This window comes from Primulina eburnea, chromosome 2 (genome assembly GCF_022965805.1).
Source record: "Primulina eburnea isolate SZY01 chromosome 2, ASM2296580v1, whole genome shotgun sequence".
Classification (NCBI taxonomy): Eukaryota; Viridiplantae; Streptophyta; class Magnoliopsida; order Lamiales; family Gesneriaceae; genus Primulina; species Primulina eburnea.
In genome coordinates this window covers 44869058-44890936 of record NC_133102.1, presented here as the reverse complement: position 1 = coordinate 44890936, position 21879 = coordinate 44869058, and the positions used below count along the sequence as shown (strand labels likewise).

The 21879-nt window shown below is 35.0% G+C and overlaps 1 protein-coding gene across 2 annotated transcripts; it reads left to right on the top strand.

Annotated features, from left to right (window-relative positions):
• Window positions 1-10508: 10508 nt before the first annotated feature.
• LOC140823595 (uncharacterized) lies at window positions 10509-21599 on the top strand. 2 transcript variants are annotated; one of them, XM_073185015.1, is made up of 13 exons: window positions 10511-10703; window positions 11324-11585; window positions 11793-11880; window positions 12263-12324; window positions 12449-12531; window positions 13832-13931; window positions 14112-14197; window positions 14497-14579; window positions 16069-16196; window positions 16270-16371; window positions 17002-17295; window positions 17377-17499; window positions 21023-21599. In XM_073185015.1, the coding sequence occupies exons 2-13, from the start codon at window positions 11403-11405 to the stop codon at window positions 21404-21406; spliced, it is 1716 nt and encodes a 571-aa protein (XP_073041116.1). In that variant the 5' UTR covers window positions 10511-10703; window positions 11324-11402; the 3' UTR covers window positions 21407-21599. The 2 variants fall into 2 exon arrangements, with proteins under 2 accessions (XP_073041115.1, XP_073041116.1); XM_073185014.1 differs by having other exon boundaries at window positions 10509-10703; window positions 11324-11880.
• Window positions 21600-21879: the final 280 nt, after the last annotated feature.

Genomic DNA, 21879 nt, shown 5'->3' with positions numbered 1-21879 from the left:
AGGAATAGCCATTTTTGGAAGATTTTTACAAATCTCTTTCAAATGAACAAGTCTTTCTGTGTGTTCTTTTGTCCATATAAATCTTGCATCTTTCTTTAATAATGGACTGAACACCTTCCTGTGTTTTGCTAGGTTTTTTATAAACATCTCAGCAAAATTAACCACTCATAGAAAACTTTGAAGTTGTTTCTGGTCTTTGAGACTTTCTGGAAAATTATGCACCTTTTCTACTATGTGCTCTTGCAAAATTATTCCTGACTCATCGATTTCAATTCCGAGGAATTCAATCTTTCTTGTTGCAATGACTGCTTTCTTTTCATCCTTTTTTTTTACAAACCTTAGAGAAAATCTCTAAATGTTTAACATATTCATTCATATCTCTAGACGCTATTAAAATATCGTCAATATAAACAAACATAAACTTAAAATAATCTTTAAAAAGATTATCTATTTTTCTTTGAAATATCCGAGGTGAATTAGCCAATCCCACTGGTAATACCTCCCAAATATAATGTCCCTGAGGTGTGGAGAAAACTGTGAATTTCTTGCTTTCTTCCTGCATCTGAATTTGATAAAATCCAGACTTACAATCAAAATTAGAGAATATCTTGGCGTTGCGTATGCAACTAATCAAGTATTCTCTACTAGGTATAAAATACCCATCAAACTTCAGAATTTTATTAATTTCTTTATAATTAATAACCAATCTGGGTTTTTCTCTTTTTATCTCACCATGATTTTTTACCAGAAAACCTGGACTGCTATATAGTGATATTCCTGCTTTGATTAAACCAAGATTCAAATGTTCCTTGATTATAATCTGCATATCCCTTTGATCAATGATATTCATTGGGATGGGTTTACAACGGACAAATTCATACTCTTTGCCTTCCTTAATTTTAAGGCAAGCCTTGAGTTGATTTTTGTCCCACCATGCCAAGGGATATTCATTGTAATTTTCTTTGATCCTTTTCTTGACATCTTCCAGTGATACCTTAGATTCAAGCTCTACTTCATTCTCGAATACAGCTATCTTAAGGTAGTCTATTTCTTCTGGTCGGAGTTCCTTATTTGCTCTTAACTGGAGCATTGTTTCTCCAAACCGTCTGGAATCCTTCATCTTTGGGTTCAGAAGTTTTCTTGAATCACCACGCTTACAGCGAAAATTGATTGACAATTTTCTGTAAAATGCATCTCTTAGTCTCTGGACTATGATTTCGTGATCACATAATGTTGTGAACACCAATCTTCTATTCTCATTTTCTTGAGTATATGTTTTAAACATTTGTAGGAAATTGTTTCCTAGCAAAATGTCAGCTCCTGTATCATGAAAATAAATTGGTGGTGTTTTCACCTTATACCAAGGTGTTTGTTCAGCACCACCAATCATAATTTCTGTCATCTTAATCCCTTTGGATAAGATTAAGATTCTTCTGGAGAAATCTCTTCCAGCAATCTTGGGTAATTCTTCTTCCAATTTATTTGGAAAAACCAATCTGGGTTTTCCTCTCTTTATCTCACCATGATTTCTTACCAGAAATCTCTTCCAGCAAAATATTCTGCCTTATATTGTTCATACAACATCCCTACTGGAATGTATATCGAGAATGGGCTTGTGTTCATTGGATTTTTCATATCCTGTCATCAGTCATAAACTCCATTCCCAACTCTAGACGTTTCCAAGTTTTATGTTCCTCGAGAAACTCTAGTCCAAGAACCAATCGATATGATTCTTTTCCTGTAATTCCTTTGATATGAACTTCCAATTCTACGATCTGGATCATTCCTTGGTAAGTTCCTATCATAGGTTGTTCTAAATAGTATAATGTATTACAAGGAAATTGATTATTTTGTTTTGTAATATCAAATACTATTTCGACCTCCTTCCACCCTTCTGGGCATCTAAGCTTTCCAATTGTGGAAAAGCTTTTTGGTTCCTGTTGGGTTTCTTGGACATGTGTTTTTCCCCACCTATAACTTGTTATTCTATCTCATTGAAAAGATAGTCGTCTTGATTCCAATCTGAGACTTTGAGTCCTTTGTAGAATCGGTTGGTCTTGTATTTGGATATCTATTTCCTGAATTAAAGGAAACTCGAATCTTTCTGGATAAATTTCCTGGGCAACTTTTCCAAATATCTATGGGATTTCAATAAACTCATTTCTAATAAACAACTCAGAATGGAGTGTATTAGATAGAGCATATGAAATCTGGTAGGTAATAGAATATGGTCTATTACCTTCTTTCATTAGTCTTTTCTCCTTGAAATTTCGATTTAATGTCAAGGCTCGGCTAAAATCTCGATCTGTCAGGTTGTAAGCTATCCTTAGATAGATTACACCTACAATCTTTCCTGCACAGAGATTTCCTGAGATTGTTCCCAATACTGAATCTTGAAGGTTCCCCATTCTTTTATCACATATAGCAATATCAATGGGTGAATCAATTCCTTCTTTGAAAGTAGCTTTTATCATAATTTGGATTGCTCCAATATGAATCCAGGACATAGACCGTGCTACTTCTATCTTGAGTTTTTGTAATTCCTCCTTAATTTATTCGGAAAGAATTAATTGCATCTCCATTCTGTTTCCTGTAAGTTCCATTGAGATTGCCATTTTCCTTCTAGAAACTTTATAGGTCAGATGATGCTTTCTGTTTCTTAGGCCAAAACTTTCTAAGAACTTTTCTACCTGTCCGGCAGAGAATCCTTGATATCTCTGTAGACTATGATTTTTTTTCATGATAATTTGAAACATGTTATGAGATATTGTTATTTGGCTAAAAAAACCAGACAAATCTTCATGTGTTTCGTGTCGAAACACCTCGTCTTCAGTCAGATTCCGATTCAATTCCATCAGATTCTTCCTGACTCAAGACTTCTTCTTCTTCATATATACTTTCATCTGAGTCAATATCCTCAAATCGGTATACCTGAATCAGATCTTGGTAATAAACTGCCTCTTCAATATCCGGGGTTGGATCGAAGCGTTTAATACCTCTTTTTTCATTTTCTGGACAGTTAGTCGATATATGACCTCTTGCTCCACATGTCCAGCAATTACAATCTTTGAAACTTTCATTAGCTCGAGTATGAGCTCTTCTGAAAGTTTTCTTCGTAGGTGTTCTTCTGGTGCTTCGAGATGTACTCGATGCTTGGGATGATAACATACTTCTTGATGATCCACTTCTTTGCCCAGATTTATATGATCTGGCTTTTTGTCTAGATCGTAATGTTCTTGGTTTCCAAGAACTTCTTCCACTTTTAGCATAAGGATGAGTCCTGAAACTTTTCCTCTTATGCTTCTGTGGTTTACTTCCAATAATTGTTGGAAGATCATTTTCCTTACAACACAAAGGAGTACGTTTGTTAATACCCCTTAAACATTTGTAATTCTTTTGTAATGCTGCCAAATGACATCATTCTGCCAGTTTCACTTTAAGGAAAGAGGCTCTTCGTGCCAGAGTATCTTGATTGCCCGTAATGTATTCCCTTATTAGCATTTCTCTCTAGGGACTTGGCATCTTGGCGAAGAATAGTTGCATTGCTATATTTTTTTCAACCCCTAAGTTCCATCTATATTTAGTGAATAGCATGATGTATTCATCCACTAAAATTATGTCATGTAATTCAAGACTATACAGAGCTTGAGTATATTTCTTCTTCTTCTCTGTGTCTTGACTATTAAAATAGTTTACCCCAATAAGGATGTATTGGTTTTAAAACAGATTTCCCATAGGGTGTTTGGTGCAAAGGAATTTGATTCTTCCTCGACCTTGTACCCGTTGGGTGTGATCCTCCACTAGTATAAAAGTCTGATTGGGTTCTTCCATATTTATATTCTGAGATCCCACACTTTCTCTTGATGGTTCCTGTGAAGATGACCAAGTTATGGCAGGTGTTTCACCTCCAGTTGTGTTCATCTTTAGATCTACAACTTTGAGCTTTGCAAAGGATTCTGCAAGCTCTTGTAGATCTTCTAGACCAATCATTTCTAAAGTTGTCATCAGATAAATTTCTTTTCTGAGACTGTTTTGATTAGATTGATCATCTTTTCTTCTTCAGTTAAAGGTTTTGGCACCACTTTGCTCTTCCCTCTTTGATGTAATAAGGGTTCGGTACCAAATGATGGTGGTAACATTCCTTCAGAAGTTCTTTTACTAGAACTTAGGTTTTGTTCTAGTTTTTGAATTCTTGTTTGAATATCATTTAATGTTACAAGAATTTCTTATTGTTTTTCTAGGAATTTTTCAACTCGTTGAGATACATAGTATATCATATTGCTATAATTTTGTACCGTTTTCTGTATTTCTCTAAGATCTAAAGAGAGCTTAGAGTAATCAAGTACTATTTCCAGAAACTTATTATTTTAAATCATAAGTTTACCTGATGGTGCTTTAGCGTCCCTTGCTGCTCCTGATATCTAACTAAGGTTAGATGCTCTTGTTTATATTCCAAAATATTGGAATAGTTTTTGTAAATTATTCTTCTCGAACTTGAGTTCGGGATCATAATTTTTTCGAAATTCTCCTCCTCAACCCAATAGATCATTGCTAACGAGCTCAGGCATAAACTGATACTTCCATAACAGGTAATTCGTGTGATCCAACTTGATAGATACCAAGTGTGTAGGGTGCAGCCAAGAGTGGGGCATAGGGGAAAGATGGTGCAGACATATAGGGATTTACCCCAGTAAATGAAGGTGACGCCGGAACGGAGAACTGAGTCTCCATAGGAGAGGAGATCACGAACGGGCTTTACTTTCTTCGAGAGGTTTGGAATAAAGAAGCGAATGTAGGATATCAAGCCCATGACACTTCTTAGTTGCTTCAGAGTAATCGGAGGTGGCATCTCGAGTATTGCCTTGATCTTCGAAGGGTCAACCTCTATTCCGTTCCGATGGAAAACGAATCCCCAAAATGTACCAGCTGAAACACCTCCCGATCAGCAGGAAGTCAAAAAGCTTTCTCTAGATCTGCGGGGGGCGAACCCTGGTTCTAATCCTTAGGCGAGGTAAGTTTTAAAGTAATTTCCCTGTCCCGATGCAACTCATTTCCCACCCGCTTCCTTCAATCAGACCTGACAGAGAGTTAGCCGTCCCTAAAGTATAAAGAGCAGCGCCCCCGTTACCGTAGGAAGAGTTAGCTTCTGTTTGTTAAAGTTAATGAGATAGAGGATTCGCTCCCGCCCCCAAACTATGGGGTCGGTCGCTGCCTATGAGTTAATTAAAACTTTTGTTGCATACTGGTACCCAGGAGGTGAGTTGGAAGCAGAGGGAGCGCCTCGTCCCGTAGGGTCATTAATTTGCTGCCTTTTTAGACCTTCTTTTGCAACAAGAGCCCTGCCTTAGCCTTCAATCCCCTTGAGCTGCTAGCGAGCATCCCTCGCTTGTCACGAGCAGGATTCGAACCAGCACCTCTGGGCTCAAAAGATAAGCCCAGCCTCCTTCGGATCCTTTCATTCTGATTGTGACTTTAGTGACCCGCGTTGGCAACTACTAGTTATAATAAAATTTGTGTTTGAAATAAATCAACCTAAAGCTCTGATACCATTTTGCGAAGCGCGAGAATCAATTAAAACAAAAAAGGGAATAAGGGTATTTTTGTCAATTTTAAAGAAATTTTCTCTCTCCAGATACTAAAACCAAAACTCAATTTTAATAGGTACTGATTTATACATTACCCTTATTTTAACGATATTTTCTATGGAGTCATGATTTTTTTAGGAGATGGACTCGCAGTAGATTCCGGAGAAAGATACCATGCATGGACGGCAAGATAACGTCTTAAATTTGAAGAAAAGAAAATTTTTATTTTCTTGAAGGAGTCGGCCGTATACTAAACTTTTGAGAAATTTTATAGGTTCGGCCCTTTTTGAGATTTCAACCCTTTCAAAGATTTAGTTCAGCACTATAACAAATTCCTCTAGCACTTTTAAGAGTTAGGTTTCAGCACTCATATAAGTGTGATTAAAATTGCACTTTTGATTTAAGTTCATCTGAAATAAAGAAAAAGAAACGCTCCCCTCCCCCACAACTCAACTTCATGTAAAATACAAAGACTAGGAGGAAGTGATCGGCTAGGGTTTGGGTGAGGAGTGGCCTAAATTATTGTCGAGGCAGATCTTTGCCGTGCTCCGGGTATCGATCTTCCTCCCGGAGTCATTCTTAAATAATCTCTCCAAGGGGTTTATTGATGAATAGTCTTAACCACTAATTCCGTGTCCGACTCCACGATCCATGGTCGTGAAAGGAGACGGCGAAGCTGCTAGAATCCCTTCTTAGCTAGACAACATGCATTTCCGCCATATGAGGAGACATAATACCAGGAATATATCGAACACAAGCAAAAAGAACAACACCATTGGCATCCCAACCAACTAGTCTAACAAAAAAATAAGGAATGAAAGGTTGAACCGCTGCTTCGACATTAATCTTGATTGTTCCGTCCGTGGGAGGTTGCCAAATTCTTGCTACAGGTTGCCTATACATATTAGAGGCACGCATACTCCAGCATTCAGACAACGCCAACCAAAAAGCACTGCCATAATCAATCACACTATGCGCAAAATTCCGTTTATTTTTGAAATTAAATTGGTTGCGATAGATCCAAATGCTCCAGCACACCTTGAAAAATTTCTCATAAAACTGATTACTACGTTTATTTTATTTTAAAAATCTTATTTGTTTAATTTTTTTTAATGAAAGTGATGTCTCATTATCGATAAATATAAGAAATGGTTTAAATACTCTTTTTATTTCATAAATTATAATGTATTCTCATTCAATCTTGAATGGATTGAAATACATCGAAAAATAATTATATTTTTTTCTTTTTTGAGAGTAGAAACGACATTTCATTAGAGCAACATAAAAGTCTTTATGTACAGATTCTTTAAAAAATTACGGAATAGCAAACTGAAACTCAAAGTTCTCGTGTAGGAGTAAAGCCTTTTGTGCCAATTCATGCGCCACAACATTAGCATCAAGGAGACCATGTTGAACGAAATCTCCATTAATGCTCGAACTTTCTGAAATGATAGAGGAGACGATGTGAGCATCCATTGAGAAGGGTATCATTAATTACGGACAAAGCATATGTTGCAAGAATCCATTGTTGTAAGTGAAGATTGCGAGCTACTAGAAGGCCTTCATAAACCACGAAGAGTTCTGCCAGGTGAGGAGAGAAATTCCCTACAAAGCAACTAATCCGTGCAAAGAGAACGACACCCTCGGATTCTCGACACACCACCCCAACACCAAAAAAATCCAGCGAATAAATATATAACCGCAACATCTACATTAATTTTAATTTGTCCTATGGCTGGCGGTTTCCAAACATGAGGCAGCCGCTGACGGGTATTGGGTTTCCTCAAATCTGGTGAAATACTGAAAAAGGCACTCCGCTGTCTGCCAGCAATATCAATGACTTCCTTGTGCATGATGCAAACCTTGAAAGAGGAAATTATTGCGATCCTTACGGAGACTCCATGAAAACACAGCAAAAACCCCTAGCTCCTCGTTGGACCCCTGTCAACCAACCAACAAAAGACATCTGCAAAAGTAGCAACAAGAGGCCAAATAACAGATAATTTCCAAGTGGCCCTCGAACACTTATACAACCACAAAGCATGCAAACTATTCTCCGGGGCTAAAGAACACTGACGACAAACCTGATTCACGTTGACCCCACGACTGAAAAGTTTTTTTTATCTAAATAAAAACATCAATTCACGAAACTAGGAGTTATGGATTTAAAAAGTAGTAAAGTTAAGATTATCGAAAAGATTTAAATAAGGTTTCATGATCATCTCACATGCATGTTTTAGCTTGTAATTATTGTAATGGCAAAAAAAAAAGGTATTTATGCCTATTAAATAAATAATATTATAGAAGAAAGACCCAATAGCAACAAAACCATCATTTTAAATAGATTATTTTACAAGTAAAAGGATATTTTTATCAAAATTTTGTTAAATATAGAAAATTTGTGAAATATACATTGAATTTCATTTTTTATGCGCTTGCAATGTGAATTCTGTATAATTAATTGATAAAAACCTGTGTGAGACGGTCTCACGGATCGTATTTTGTGAGACGAATCTCTTATTTGGGTTATCCATGAAAATTATTACTTTTTATGCTAATAGTATTATTTTTATTATGAATATCAGTAAGGTTGACCCGTCTCACAGATAAAGATACGTGAGACCGTCTCACAAAAGACCTACTCCTAATTAAAAATGGATCCAGGTCGTATTTGGAGTGGGTTTGGATAAGTTACATGGGTGTTGGGTTGGATAACAAGCGTCTGTTTTCTTTTGAGATATGTTTGGATCAGATGATGAGTTTTATTATAGATCCGATTCGTTGAACAGATAAATGAAATCAAGTTATATTATTTAAGTTAACAAATATATTAAATGTGAGTAAAAATACTACATTTATGACAATATGTTATAGACTATATAATTTTTACAAATTTACATAATTTTTCTGGGCCAAGAAACCATCAATATTATCGGGGATCATAGACTATAAAGTCGAGAGATCAACCACTTCTCAAGGGATCATCTTATACATGTTTGAAACATCAACAATATCTTGGAGGATTGTTAGATTCTAGGCCAAGGAACCAGTAGGTTGGATGAACATGTTTCCCAAGGTCGAAGAACCATCAATGTCCTAAAAGATCGTCATTCATAATTCCAGGGAGATTTGCACTGCACAAGTTAGGGAATCGACATATCCTTAAAAGAGATATTGAAGAGATTGGTAGCCCTCTTGCTCAAGCAACATTTTCAAAGAACTGGAGATTTGTTACAACTCATAGAGTTTATTCAATTTAGAAATGACAAGTGATAATAAAATGCAACTACTTCTGATTACCATTGAAGAGGAAATCTGAGACAGGAGCAGTTTTCTAACTTTAATTATCAGAGACATGGTGGGAAATTTCAGCTTGGGCTTTTGGAATTAAGAAATGGGCTGAATATACAAGAGAGAAAAATATATAGACAAAATGGCCCAATAGAACGGGCTGTTTTGTTTTATAACCCTTGTCAAATTTTGTTTTTAAAAAATAGCCTCCAATAGTGTATTTGTTCACTACATGGGAGGGTTATTTTTTTAAAAAAAAGTTTGACCAAGTCTATTTTCCCAAATATCCCAATTTTTGTCCGTGGAAGGATGCAAGGATTTAAGAAACGACAAAATATCAACGCGTTTAGATTATCAGTCATATTTTTATTTTCAAAGTTGGTATCGTTTGGTAAACAATAAAAAATTTCGTGTCACACACACACACATAATATATTTGTGTACAAAAAGTAGGAAAAACCAATATTTTTAGGACAAAAGCTTGTGTGAGATGATCTCACGAGCGTATTTTGTGAGACAGATCTCTTATTTAGGTCATCCATGAAAAAGTATTACTTTTTATGCTAATAGTATTACTTTTTATTGTGAATATCTGTTGGATTGACCTGTCTAACAGATAAATATTCGTGAAAACGTCTCACAAGATACCTACTCAATTTTTATTCTTTCTACTCTCTTTTTACTAAAAAAGATATGTCCTCTAGAATATTTTAATTAAACACTTTTAGTCACTTTTAAAAATGTAATAAAATTAGTTCTCACCATCAATTTTATTGTTAAATATAATGAAAAGGATTAAATTATGATATTTATTATATTTTAGGACAAAAAAATGAACCATTTTTTTTTAAAACTAATCATGGTAAAGATAATAAAATAGTAAATAATATTTCGGTTGACAGACTATATTTTGTCGCTTTTTTTTTTATAAATGTAATAAATTTGACTGAGTCTCATGTGAGACCGTCTCACGGGTCATAATCCGTGAGACGGGTCAAACCTACTCATATTCACAATAAAATGTAATGCTCTTAGCATAAAAAGTAATACTTTTCCATGAGTGACCCAAATAAGAGACCCGTCTCACAAATACGACCCGTGAGACCGTCTCACATAAGTTTTTACGAATAAATTTATGCTTTGATGTTTAACGTACTAATATAAAATTTTCAAGCTTATTTAAAATAACAAACGATTATATAATTTGATTATTTTTAAATCAAGTAATCAATTTTTTTTAAATAAATATTATTTATTTTTTAAAATAAAACTTGATAAAAAAACGAATTTGTGTATTTTTCATGTAAAATTCCAAAGTAAAAATATATAGATAGTTCTTGTTTACAAAACAACTATGCTGTCTTCTTTTTTATGTAAGAAAAATATCACAAAATAACAATATTTATATTTTCATATTTCCATAATATTTCTATTTACTAATTTTTATGCTTTTTTTGTGTCCCTAAAATTTAATAAATATTATAAATTAGTCATTACAATTATATTTATCTATAAAATTAAAAACTTTGAAGGACTAAAAGTGTTATTTTGAAATGTTTTAAGGAAAAAAAATGTTTTATCCTTGCGTCGGCTCCAATGATGCGGTAAAAATAAACCAACCACGCGTCTCTGATGGCCCGACCTTGTAATATAAATACCCAGATCAACTATAGAATAAGCCCTCTTTTGTTTTCCTAGGTTTCTCGATTCTGGGAAGCGAGGCTGTTTCTCCCCTTTTATATCTCTCTCGCACGATTCACGATTGCAAATTTGGTAGGATTGAGAAGGAGCGCCTGTTTCCTCCGTTCATATTGTAAAACCGACGCGGTACCGTTTCTCACTTACAAGTTGCGACACTCTAGATTGGTCCTGTTCTTTTTCTAGATCGGAGTAGTGTTTGATGTGCGTATGTTGATTTATTGGATATTTGCGCAACCAGATATTTAGGGTTTCGGATCAGGATTTTTAAGGTGTTTCGAAAAGAGAACATGCCGCGTGTTTTATTCTGATTTTTGGGATTTATTCCTTCGCTGTTTTTTCGTGTTTTGTTCCTGGTGCTCTGGTTTTTTTATTGGTTTGATCTCCAATTTTTCTGTTACGGTGGCTTATATATGTTATAATTGCATGAAATCGGCGTTTTCCGTAATTTATGTTTTAATTTGTTGTGCTGATGCTAAAACTTCTGTATATGTTTATGATTTATACCCGGATAAATGTTAACTGTATAAGTTATTTGATTATCTCAGCAGACACGAATGCCTCTATGATATGGTCTTGTTTTGGTTCTGTTCTTAAGATATTTTGGTGACCACTGACCACCACTGCATAGCTTTTGGGTTCATTTTGTTTATATGCCCTGTTTTGTTTGCTTCTAATTGATCCGTTTCAATGAAAATTTAATTCAGCGTAGTTTGTGCTTTCTGATTATTAGATATTCATTTTTGCAGTGGACAACTTTCTACAATAGCAGTTTCCAAAATTAAGACAGGAGGGTGTTCGAAAAGCGGTTTCAGCCAGTATCTTGAAATGGAGATGGGAGGAAGGTCTTTATCTGCAGAGGATGATTTAAGATTTGAGAGGAAACTTGCGAAGAGACTCAAGGTGAAAAATGGGAGGTTGAGTGCCGCCAATGATGATATTGACTCATTAATCGAGGGAATACCTTCTGTTCTTGATTCTGTTGGTAGTTTTGAGGAGCATAACAATGTGGTTGATGAGGTGATCTTACCAAATCATACCAAAAAGGTGAAAGGAAGGAAAGGCCTCGATAACCAATTTTCAGCTGAAAAACTTAAAACTTGTAAGCGACTCAAAAAAGAACAAAAAACCGAACTAGCAAATGATTCAGATATTAGAACCTCTGATAAGGTTGAATCATCTTTCGCTGATGTGGTGCTGGAAAACTTTCCAAACGAGGCACCAACAAAATATTTGCATCCTCATCTTAGATCTCATGGTGGAGATGAATCAGAAGAATACGATCGACTACGTCTCCAAGTACGAGGTACAAATTTACCTTGACATGTTGATTCCTTTTAATTTTGTACTAATTGAGAGATGCTCGCCTTTTTCCTTGTCGAGTGCACTCCACGTTCTCTCACTTTGGCAAAATGCCTGGTATACCCTCTTTTGTTTTTTCGTAAATTTTAAAGTTAAAGAAATTATTTTGAATTCTTTTCATGTGTACAATGTTAGTAAATATAATTTTTTAGCTACTAAAGTTTGAGGTGGCTTTGTTTTAGATTGAGAATTATTCTATAAAGTGCATGATTGTCAATTTATACCAATAAATAAATAAGTGAAGGTGCAGTGCACTTGACAATAACTAAAGTGTATGATCTCTTCACCATGATGTTATATCTCTTGATTTACTTGTTTTTCTTCAGGGATATTAAATAAGCTTTCTGACGCTGAATCTATTACGGGTGAAGTCTTCAGATGTATTCAAGTAAGCCGCATATTACTATATTCATTTTGTATCATCTATTTATATGATATTTGGAGTGTTAATTTCACTTTTTCAACTATCGTTTGTTGGTATTCCATTCTCTGATAACTTGATCTATATGCAGTCAGCTGGCCACAATGTTTACTCTCAAATTGTGTGTGAAGAGGTTGTCAGATCATGTTCTAGGGAGATAAGTGGCTTCGAACAGTTGAGTTTGATGCCTCCTCTAAGTTTCTTATTGTTTCCTCTTTTTTCCCTCATTTGCCCCCAGTTGAACTATCAATGAATTAGAAGTTTACAACTTTTTGCGCCAGTCAGATGTATCTTTTGGTTGACACATTATTGGAGAATTTCTGTATATGGTTCTAACGCAGTCATCAATAGTTAACATAAATAGGATATTCGAATAGAAAAAATTGATGAATGGAACTAATATGTTATGAACGTAAAATGTATTGAATTATATTGCTGGTATAAATGATTCTCACCCCTACTCTCAAGAAGGAAATACTCCCTTTTGCCCTAGCTTATCTAGCATTCACATAGCAATATTTGACATACTCACTCCATCCCCCATCTCTATTCATCTCCTTTTCCCACCCCACCTTGCATAACAAACTACCGGCTCCCTCCCACTTGCTTTTTCTATCTCCTCTGTTATGCTTTATAAATTGTTGGGTTTCCTTTATAGGCCTCTTTCTTGGCCCAATATTTTCAACATTTGGGCCTGCTAATATTCCTCCGGTATCAAACCATGCAGATTGTCCACTGCCATCAGCTCTCAAAGAATTCTGGCACATGATTATACATTGCATCTTTTGGTCCTTGTGGTTGGAAAGGAATAAAAGAATTTTTCAAGATGAACAAGACTCAGTTGATCAAGTTTGGGACAAATCGAAATTCAGGATTGCAACTTGGACGACGAGATTGAAAGAATTTAGTCATTTGAGCATAAACGATGTGGTTAGAGATTTGAAGTTTGTAATGCATCAACAATAGTCTTTAGAATTTTCTTGACGTAGTAGGCTACGTTAAGAAGGATTTGAGTTCACAGCGGATTACTTATCCTCTGTCTGTTTATTATAACTTATCTAAAATTTTCTATATATTCAAATAGTTTTCTATCAAAAAAAAAATTATTCTTGTATAAAGGCTTGCAGGAATCAATTGTGCACAAAGTATAAAGTGAACAGATTTTCGAACATGCAGGTGATAAACCATGCAAGAATAAGAAATTAATTGTATTTTTGGAAGTTAATGCCATTTATTTTGCTGTTTTTTGCTTTAACTCATTTTTTTCTTTACTGCTTCTGGTACATCCCACTATTACCATCTGAGCTTTTACCCAAGTGTTGATGATCTGCACTTGTAATCTTTTTGACTTTTACTTGCCGTTGAATGATATTTAAAGTCAAATATTATTTAGTTTTTTTATGATTCCTATCAATTAGCTTCTATTTTATCATTTTTGCTGACACAGAACCTCGCTTCGTGTTTCTTTTCAAAGGCATGCAGCTATTTTTGCTGCTTCTGTTGCTGGCATGGCTTGTTTGGTTGGGATTGACTTTGGGGCCAAGCTTCTGTCATGCCTGGCAAAACGTTTTGAGGTGCTTATTTTTAGAGCATGTTTTACACCTTTGTATTTATGTCATTATATTCTAAGTAATCAGTTCTGCAATTAATGAAAAGACATTGATTATGTAGTTCAAAATTATGTGTAATTAGTTGTGGAATGTGACCAGCTCCTATGTTCATTCAACTAAGGCTATTTTTTGTTCTATTTTCAGGAAGAGTATTTGAAGGAGGACAAAATTTCCTTACAGAATCTGGCTCTTCTACTATCAAATTTATATGTTTTTGGAGTCTGCTCAAGGTAATTTATGAGGTGGGAGAAGTTAAGCTGTCTCTTGAAAATATTTTCTTGAGCATCTAACTTTTGGAAATTTGTGATTCTTGTTGTACTCTTATTTGTAGTTACGTCATTGACTTTACCAAAAAAGTTGTGTTTGCTATTGAACTCTGCCATTGTACTTTTTCAAATGAATAATCAATAATCCCTCCATCAATGACTTAAATATTTGACACTTAAACTTTATTCTTGTCTAAACAATGATTATTTTTGTATGTGCATATTTTTACCCATTGATAAGCTCTGTCTTTGACAATTTCCAGTGAGTTGATGTATGATTTCTTGGTCATTCTAAGCAAGCGGTTAACAGAGCTTGATGTTTCTACAATCAAAACAGTTTTACAATGTAAGTTCATTTTTTCCCAATGTTTTTTGACAGCGATCAAACCTTTTATGGCTTTGGATGTTAATCGTAGTTATTTACGGTGCAAGACACACTAAAGCGCCAGGAGCCTGAGGCGCAGGCTTTACCAAAGTAGAAGTAAAGCGCATTTAAAATTCATCATATGTATAAAGTGATTTATACTAAGATATTACATAAATTAAATACAAATTATAAAATATAAATATATTGCTGAAATACAAAGTGTAAATATATTGAAATAAGGAACATCATCATCTAGTGAACTTTGACAAAAACAAAATTGAGTAGTGGCTGTATTGCTGTTCTCACATATCATGATAACTTGGTGCTAACCTTTGAGGAATAATTGCTGAACTTTGACAGAAACAGAACTTTTTTTTTTTTTGATAGAAAACTAGAATATTATATATTAATAATGTTTTGGTTTACAATTGATCGCGGATAAGAAATCCGCTTTCAACTAACTCCATCATCTTCATGTTCTAAACTGTAAGACCTTCAAAACTAATGACCCGACCTAACAAACTTCCAATCTCTAACTACATCTGTTACACATAAATGACTGAATTTTTGACAGAAACAGAACTGAGGAATAATTATGCTAACCTTCAATGACAGAAACAAAGCTGAGTATTATTATTTCCTCGATGGAAGGTCAGCTGCTGCGCAGTTGCACTCTTCAATTTAGCGACTCGTGTAGATGCAGAGAGAATTTGAGCACGAGGGAGATGAAACATATGCATATAGGGTTTTTTAAACATTAAACAGGCAGAATTTTGCTATTGGGCTTTAAAATTTGTTTGGTTGAATTATTTTATGTGTATTCACAAAATCTCAATACACAGCAACCAGGCACATGCTTCTGCGCCTCCCATCTGCCTAGGCACGCCTAAAGGGCACACTTGTTTAAAGTGTTGCGCCTGGGTTATTGGCGCAGCCAGGCGAGTGTCTTTAATAACTATGATGTTAATTAACCTTTGTTTTTGTGCCTGTTTGCCAATATCACCTCATCTTAAACAAGAACCCTTTTTTCAGTGATAGATATGAAAGATCAGTTTCAGAAATGCGTTGTTTGTATTTGTTTATGCTTGAAACCGTAAACTTTTCCACTGCTCAACTATTCAAGTAGTTCTGGTTGTCAATTATTTACAATTATAAAGGAAAAGTCTATGTGAAGGGAACACTGAAGTTAAAGTAATTGCACCAAAAGTTCATAGATTCTTTATGTGATAGCTTGATATTTCCATAATGTACTAGATACACAAACACAACATCTTGGAGCTTCTTTGTTGGAAATATTATTTGTTCTAACTTTCTTTTCCTATTTGCAGAATGTCTTTACCAACATGTTTGTATATACTTATTGTCATGTCTTTTGACAGCCAGCTATTTATTGTATTCTTTATTCTTTAAATGAACTTGGTTGTCGTTTATTGGGCTAGCTTCTCATAAAATTTCTTGCTTCTGATAGGTTGTGGCATGAAATTACGAGGAGATGATCCTAGTGAAATGAAAAACTTAATCTCAAGTGTTCAGAGTAGGGCAAATTATTTGAAGGCATCTTCTGAAGAGGGGCAATCAAATTGGAGCTGTAACAGAGTACATATTTTTTTCAGTATTTTCTGAATCATATCTGCTTCAAACATCAATTGATGTTCATCATGTTCTTCAGATGAGGTTTATGCTTGAAACTATTTACGATATCAAGAACAATAGAAAAAGATCCGAGGAAATTACTCCAAAGTATACCCAAGTAAAGAAGTGGCTACAAAAGGTGTCCACTGGCTTATGTTTTCCCTCCTGTTTAATACTATCTGTTGCATCATGAATTACTTCCATAAGACATTTTACATGAGTGGATGGGCGTTAATGCATTTGAAAACCCTGCCATTCCTATTTTGATTCTTATAGCTTATTAATTTCATGTTATCATTCTTTTGTCTCGTGTCTACTGTTATGGACCCAGCTGCAAGCTACACCCTTTTTTGTCTGCTTTCCAGTATATTAGTATCTTTCCAATTTCCCCCATATTTTCACAGTTATTTGTCTCAGGCAACGTGTTGAATTCTGGTAATTTTTTATGTCTTATGTTTTGGTTGATCTAAGATGGCCTGGAACAATGATCAAGCACTTTGTTGGAAAAAGCTGCAAGACTTAATTATGCAGTATGACAAAGTTTACTAAATGTTGAAATTTGTGAAAGAAAGCATTAGCTTGATTACTCAGCGAAACACACAAGTTGTAACATAATAATAATGGCCTGAAAAATAGTTTAAAATATTTCTGAAGTTTTTTCTATTTATTTCTTCCATATTAAATAGATATAGATAATGAAAAAATGTGATTTGCCATTTTTTGTGATGAATGCCAATGGTCTTTTGGTAACGTTCTATTATTTTTGCAGTTAAAAGTAGATGATATATTAATTCGAGGGTTAAAATGGAGTCAGCTTCTTGATCCCTACAAGAAAGGCCAATGGTGGTTGTATGAGGTTATTGCTTCAGGTATAGATAACCTCGAAGACGTTGCCGGAGCAATCGATAAGGAGATTCCTGAAACCAAAAAGATGCTACAGCTTGCTGCAGCGCAAAAGATGAATACAGATGCAAGAAGAGCAATTTTTTGCATAATTATGAGTGCCGAGGATTACATTGATGCATTTGAGAAACTTCTGAGACTAGAGTTACTGGGGAAGCAGGTTCCATATACGTATTCGGTTTTCTTAATTGTTTATCTGATATTTCAAAATTTGTCTCATCTTTTATACATTTATGTTTAGGATCGAGAGATCATGCGGGTACTTGTGGAGTGTTGTCTGCAGGAAAAAATATTTAACAAGTACTACTGTCTTCTTGCATCTAAATTGTGCAGCTTCGACAAAAACCACAGGTTCACTTTGCAGGTAGGACTTCTTGATTTCTGTATCTGGATGTCTTTATCTAGTTTAACCACTTACTCAATAATTGAGAGATTGAAGTACCAAGTATTTCAGACCTTTGCGGTAGTTATTTAGAATCTGGAATTGAAATGAACTCATAGTTTAGCAGTAATGGAGATAAAAAGTTATAGGGAACTTTTATGAGATTGGAGTTGGTAATACCTGCTTTATCGGTCCCTGTCAAGCATTGTTTTAAAAAGCGGTGGACGCCTACCCACCGCCTAGGCAGTTTTTTTTAACCCTTAACAACACCTTGGAACATTCATGAGTTTTACACTTGCTATAATATTGTATAGATATTAATAAATTTTTATATATCATATGTTTACTACAGCCTTCATACCATGAGACTTAAACATCTTCAACATTTTTCCAACATAATATATGGATATTAAGATTAAACATCTAATTCTTCTTGTTCATCTCCATATTTTTCCATCACTTTCTGTGTATCGAATTCAAACTCAAAATCCATGACATCTCCTCCTTTCCATCCGATACAAATTCTTATTCGGGAAGTTCCCTTATATCTTCAACATTTCAATTCCATTTTCCACCTTCAACCATTCATCCTTGTGCCATAGCTACTTCACTAGCAAGTAACACATCCACTTTTTTTTCTTTTCTTGATGATCTTGGTATTGGATTGAACATAGACTAAATTGTTCAAAGCTTCGATATCTAGTCTATTTTTTTCTTTGTATGGATCTGCATTAAAGAAAAATATTACTATTGAATACATATTTAAAAATTTAATAATTAGTACACAATAAGTAATTAAGTATTTACCCCCTCCAAAGTACTTCAATTTCTGTCGCAACCAGAAGAACTTGTAGTTAAAGAAAGGATTTTATTAGTCATCACTAACCAATTAAATAAACTAATCAAACAATAACAATTAGTAAACCAAAAAACTGGCAATAAAAATTACAAAATAGAGTAAGCAATTATTACTTAATACTTATTTCTTACCTGAATCATATTTCTCTTCATCATTTGCACATCTCGCCTTAACAAATGCTCTTCCAAATCTACCCTCTTTATTGAACAATTTCCTATGCTCCGGTCATTGAACGAGAAATAAGGGTTCAAGAGGTAGGCGTCTAAATGTAGTGGACTATCAAACCGATTACTACTTTTCTCGTCAATAATATCAACAATGGGATGATAGTGAAGCTCTAGATTTTTGAATCACACTTTAATCTCTTTTCTCGCTCTTAAGTAATTCACCATACAAAAAACCCATAGATGGTTTCTTATCCCCATCAACAAGACGAAACACCTTAACTAAAGGAGCAAACAGCTTCAAGCAAAAACTTACCTCATAGGCACTCAAAGCGGTATTATATGCTGCCTTCCCTTTACAATATTTGAATGTTTGCATACATTCCATTTTTCACTAGCAACCATAGCTCTCAGTTCACTTTTCTTCTCCATCAAGCTTTGCAAAGCTAGAAAAACGGTTGCAAATCTTGTCACTCCCAGCCTCACAATGTCTATTTTGGGTAAACTTACTCATCATTGACAATTTTTTTTTTGTGATGTGCATAAATAAAGATGGTGAAGCTTTTTCCTCAATCACCCTTTTGGACTTAGGTTAGTTCCCAATTCCTTGAAGCATAAGATTCACGGTGTGAGTTGCACATGAAGTCCAAAATATATGTGGCCTCTTCTCCTGGAACAAGTCTTTCGCCGCCATATTATTTGAACATTGTTTGTTACCACTTGAACTATATATTGTGGCCCAACTTCTTCAATGCACTTGTCCGCATGTTCAAATAATTTTAAAAATTAGCTAAAATCAATCAATTTTAAAACCCTATATATAATTAAAATACCTCTATCTTTTGTATTTACTTATGGTGCCAAGTGTCCACCATCAGCCACCACCTGCCTAACTGCCACCGGCCGTCGCGACCATTAGCCACCACCTTAATTATATTGCGAGTTTGCATTTATATATTTATTTACACGTTGACTAGATTGTATTATATTGTATGAAACTTTTCTGTACATAAACATTATTTAATTACATAAATTACATAAAAAATTATGATTATTTGTAATTACATTGCATGATATATATAATTACCTATAAAAAATTGCTAAAAAAATTCAACCGCTAGGCGGCGGCTGCTGAGGCAATAGGTGGTCAATGAACGCCCCGCCACCGTCTTTCGCCATTTACAACATTGGTTGGAGGACGATAACCGGGGCCAAATTGGACAACCGTTTCCATAAACCTCTTGAAGCTATCATTGTCAATGACATGAAAAGGAATACCGGACTCATACACCCATCAGACTACATTTTCGTGCACACTGATTGAATCTTCTCTTTACATATAGCCTTTTCACATCACCTACTCCTGTTTTCAGTTCGTCAGCAATAACCCACCATTTGGATTCAATAATCTACCTAAAATCTGTATAAATTACAGAAAAGAAATATAACACCGAGTTCTGATCCACAAAAGTTAACAGGCTTGGAAGCCATGGAAAGCAGAATAATACACAACAATAACTAAGATGTAAGAAAATAAGGCACCAAACATAATACTAGAGTAAACAATATATCAAGTTCGAGCATGAATGGCAAAGCCAGCAAAATAACTGATGCACAAACCATACAGCTATAAAATTTCCCTCCGAGAGCTGTTAATTTCACTAGAAAATAACAATATAAAAAACTGCTAACAGAACAAAAAACTCGAAAATTTGAAAAGAATCGAGTGCTGAATACTTTTAAAAGGGTTGATTTGCCGCAGCCATTTGGGCCAAGAGCATCCAGAACTTGCAGAAGGGATAGTGAGTGAGCAATCTTTGAGACTGAGCAGACGGCGAGGGCGAGGGCGGCGAGGGATGAAAATTTCTCAGTAATTCTCGCTGGGTTCTTTTCTGAGTTTCTCTCGTTCGATAGTTGGGGAAGAAAATGGAGAAGAAAACCGATAAGTTGGCCAATAAATCTTTTATTTTTTTTAAAAAAATAAAAAATCTAGACGGAGGCCCGCCTATTCGGATTTATGGTCTTCGCCTAGGCAGCCGATTATTCTGGCTACAGCTCTCCAAAAATAAATTGCCCATCGCCTAGGCGGCGTTTTTTAGAACACTGTTGTCAAGAATTTTTCATTTAAGATCTAAGACTCAGCATTATTTTTTGAACTTTCATACTGTGCAAGTAGCTAGCTGTGAGTGATGGAAGTATTCTGCAATTTTTTTAAATTCGATGTGAATGTGAACACGAACTAAGCATCTTTGTTGATATAGCCGCTCCTTTATGTATTTTTACTCGGCATTGATTTTCCATTTATGGCATTTGCTGTTGAATATTCTTTAATGGAAACAAATCTGAGATTACTGAAAGTCGTGGCCTATATGCATCTTGCCGTGGCTTTACTATTTCCGTGTGATAATGGGAAAACTGGTCATTCCACTTCTTTTTTTAGCATTTCTTTAACTTATCTTATCCCTTTGTTTAAATTTCACAGTACTGTTTGTGGGATCATTTCAAGGAACTGGATTCAATGCCATTGATCAGATCCATGCACCTAGCTAAATTTGTTGTCGAAATGGTTGCATGTTTTAGTCTTTCATTAGCAGTTTTGAAGGCAGTTGAGTTAAACGACGCCATCCATCCGACTCCCAAAAGGATTATGCATTTCCGGGTTTTATTTGAGGCCATACTCGAGTTTCCAGATAAACTCGTCTGGAATGTTTTTACGCGTATTGCTACCATTCCTGAGTATGAATCTCTGAGGAACGGGATCGAGTTCTTCATCACCAAGTATGTTCTGAGTAGCCAAAGTTCCTTGACAAAAAAGTTCAAGATTGCGAGAAAAGCTCTCCACAATATGGAGGGTGTTGTAATGTGACATTTGGCCAGGCCAAACTGTCCTTTCAGATACCAATTTTGTAGGCAGAAAATCGAGAATTGATTTGATAATATTATTTCAGGGTAACTTTCCAAACTTTTTGAGAGCTATGTTCCTTTTTCATATGTATTAGTCAACATTTAGCTGAAATAACTGAGAATGAGCAAGTAAAATTGTTCGTTCTTTTCGTATACTTCCGATTGATACATTTTTTGTCCAAAAAAACTTTTGAACAGCGACCTCATAATGGAGAATGGCCTCCTACTTTCTGAGATAAATTTAATCATTTCACATAATAATTATAGCAAATTCCTGCAACCCCTGATGATGAAATTACATTATGGTTGTGATCTGCATTTCAAGCCTAATTTGGAGAACATTCCTGCAACCCCTAATGATGGAAAACATATAGATAATACAATTCCGATTTCGGCTAAAAGCAAAATATTGTATGCAAAACAAATTAATTTTTA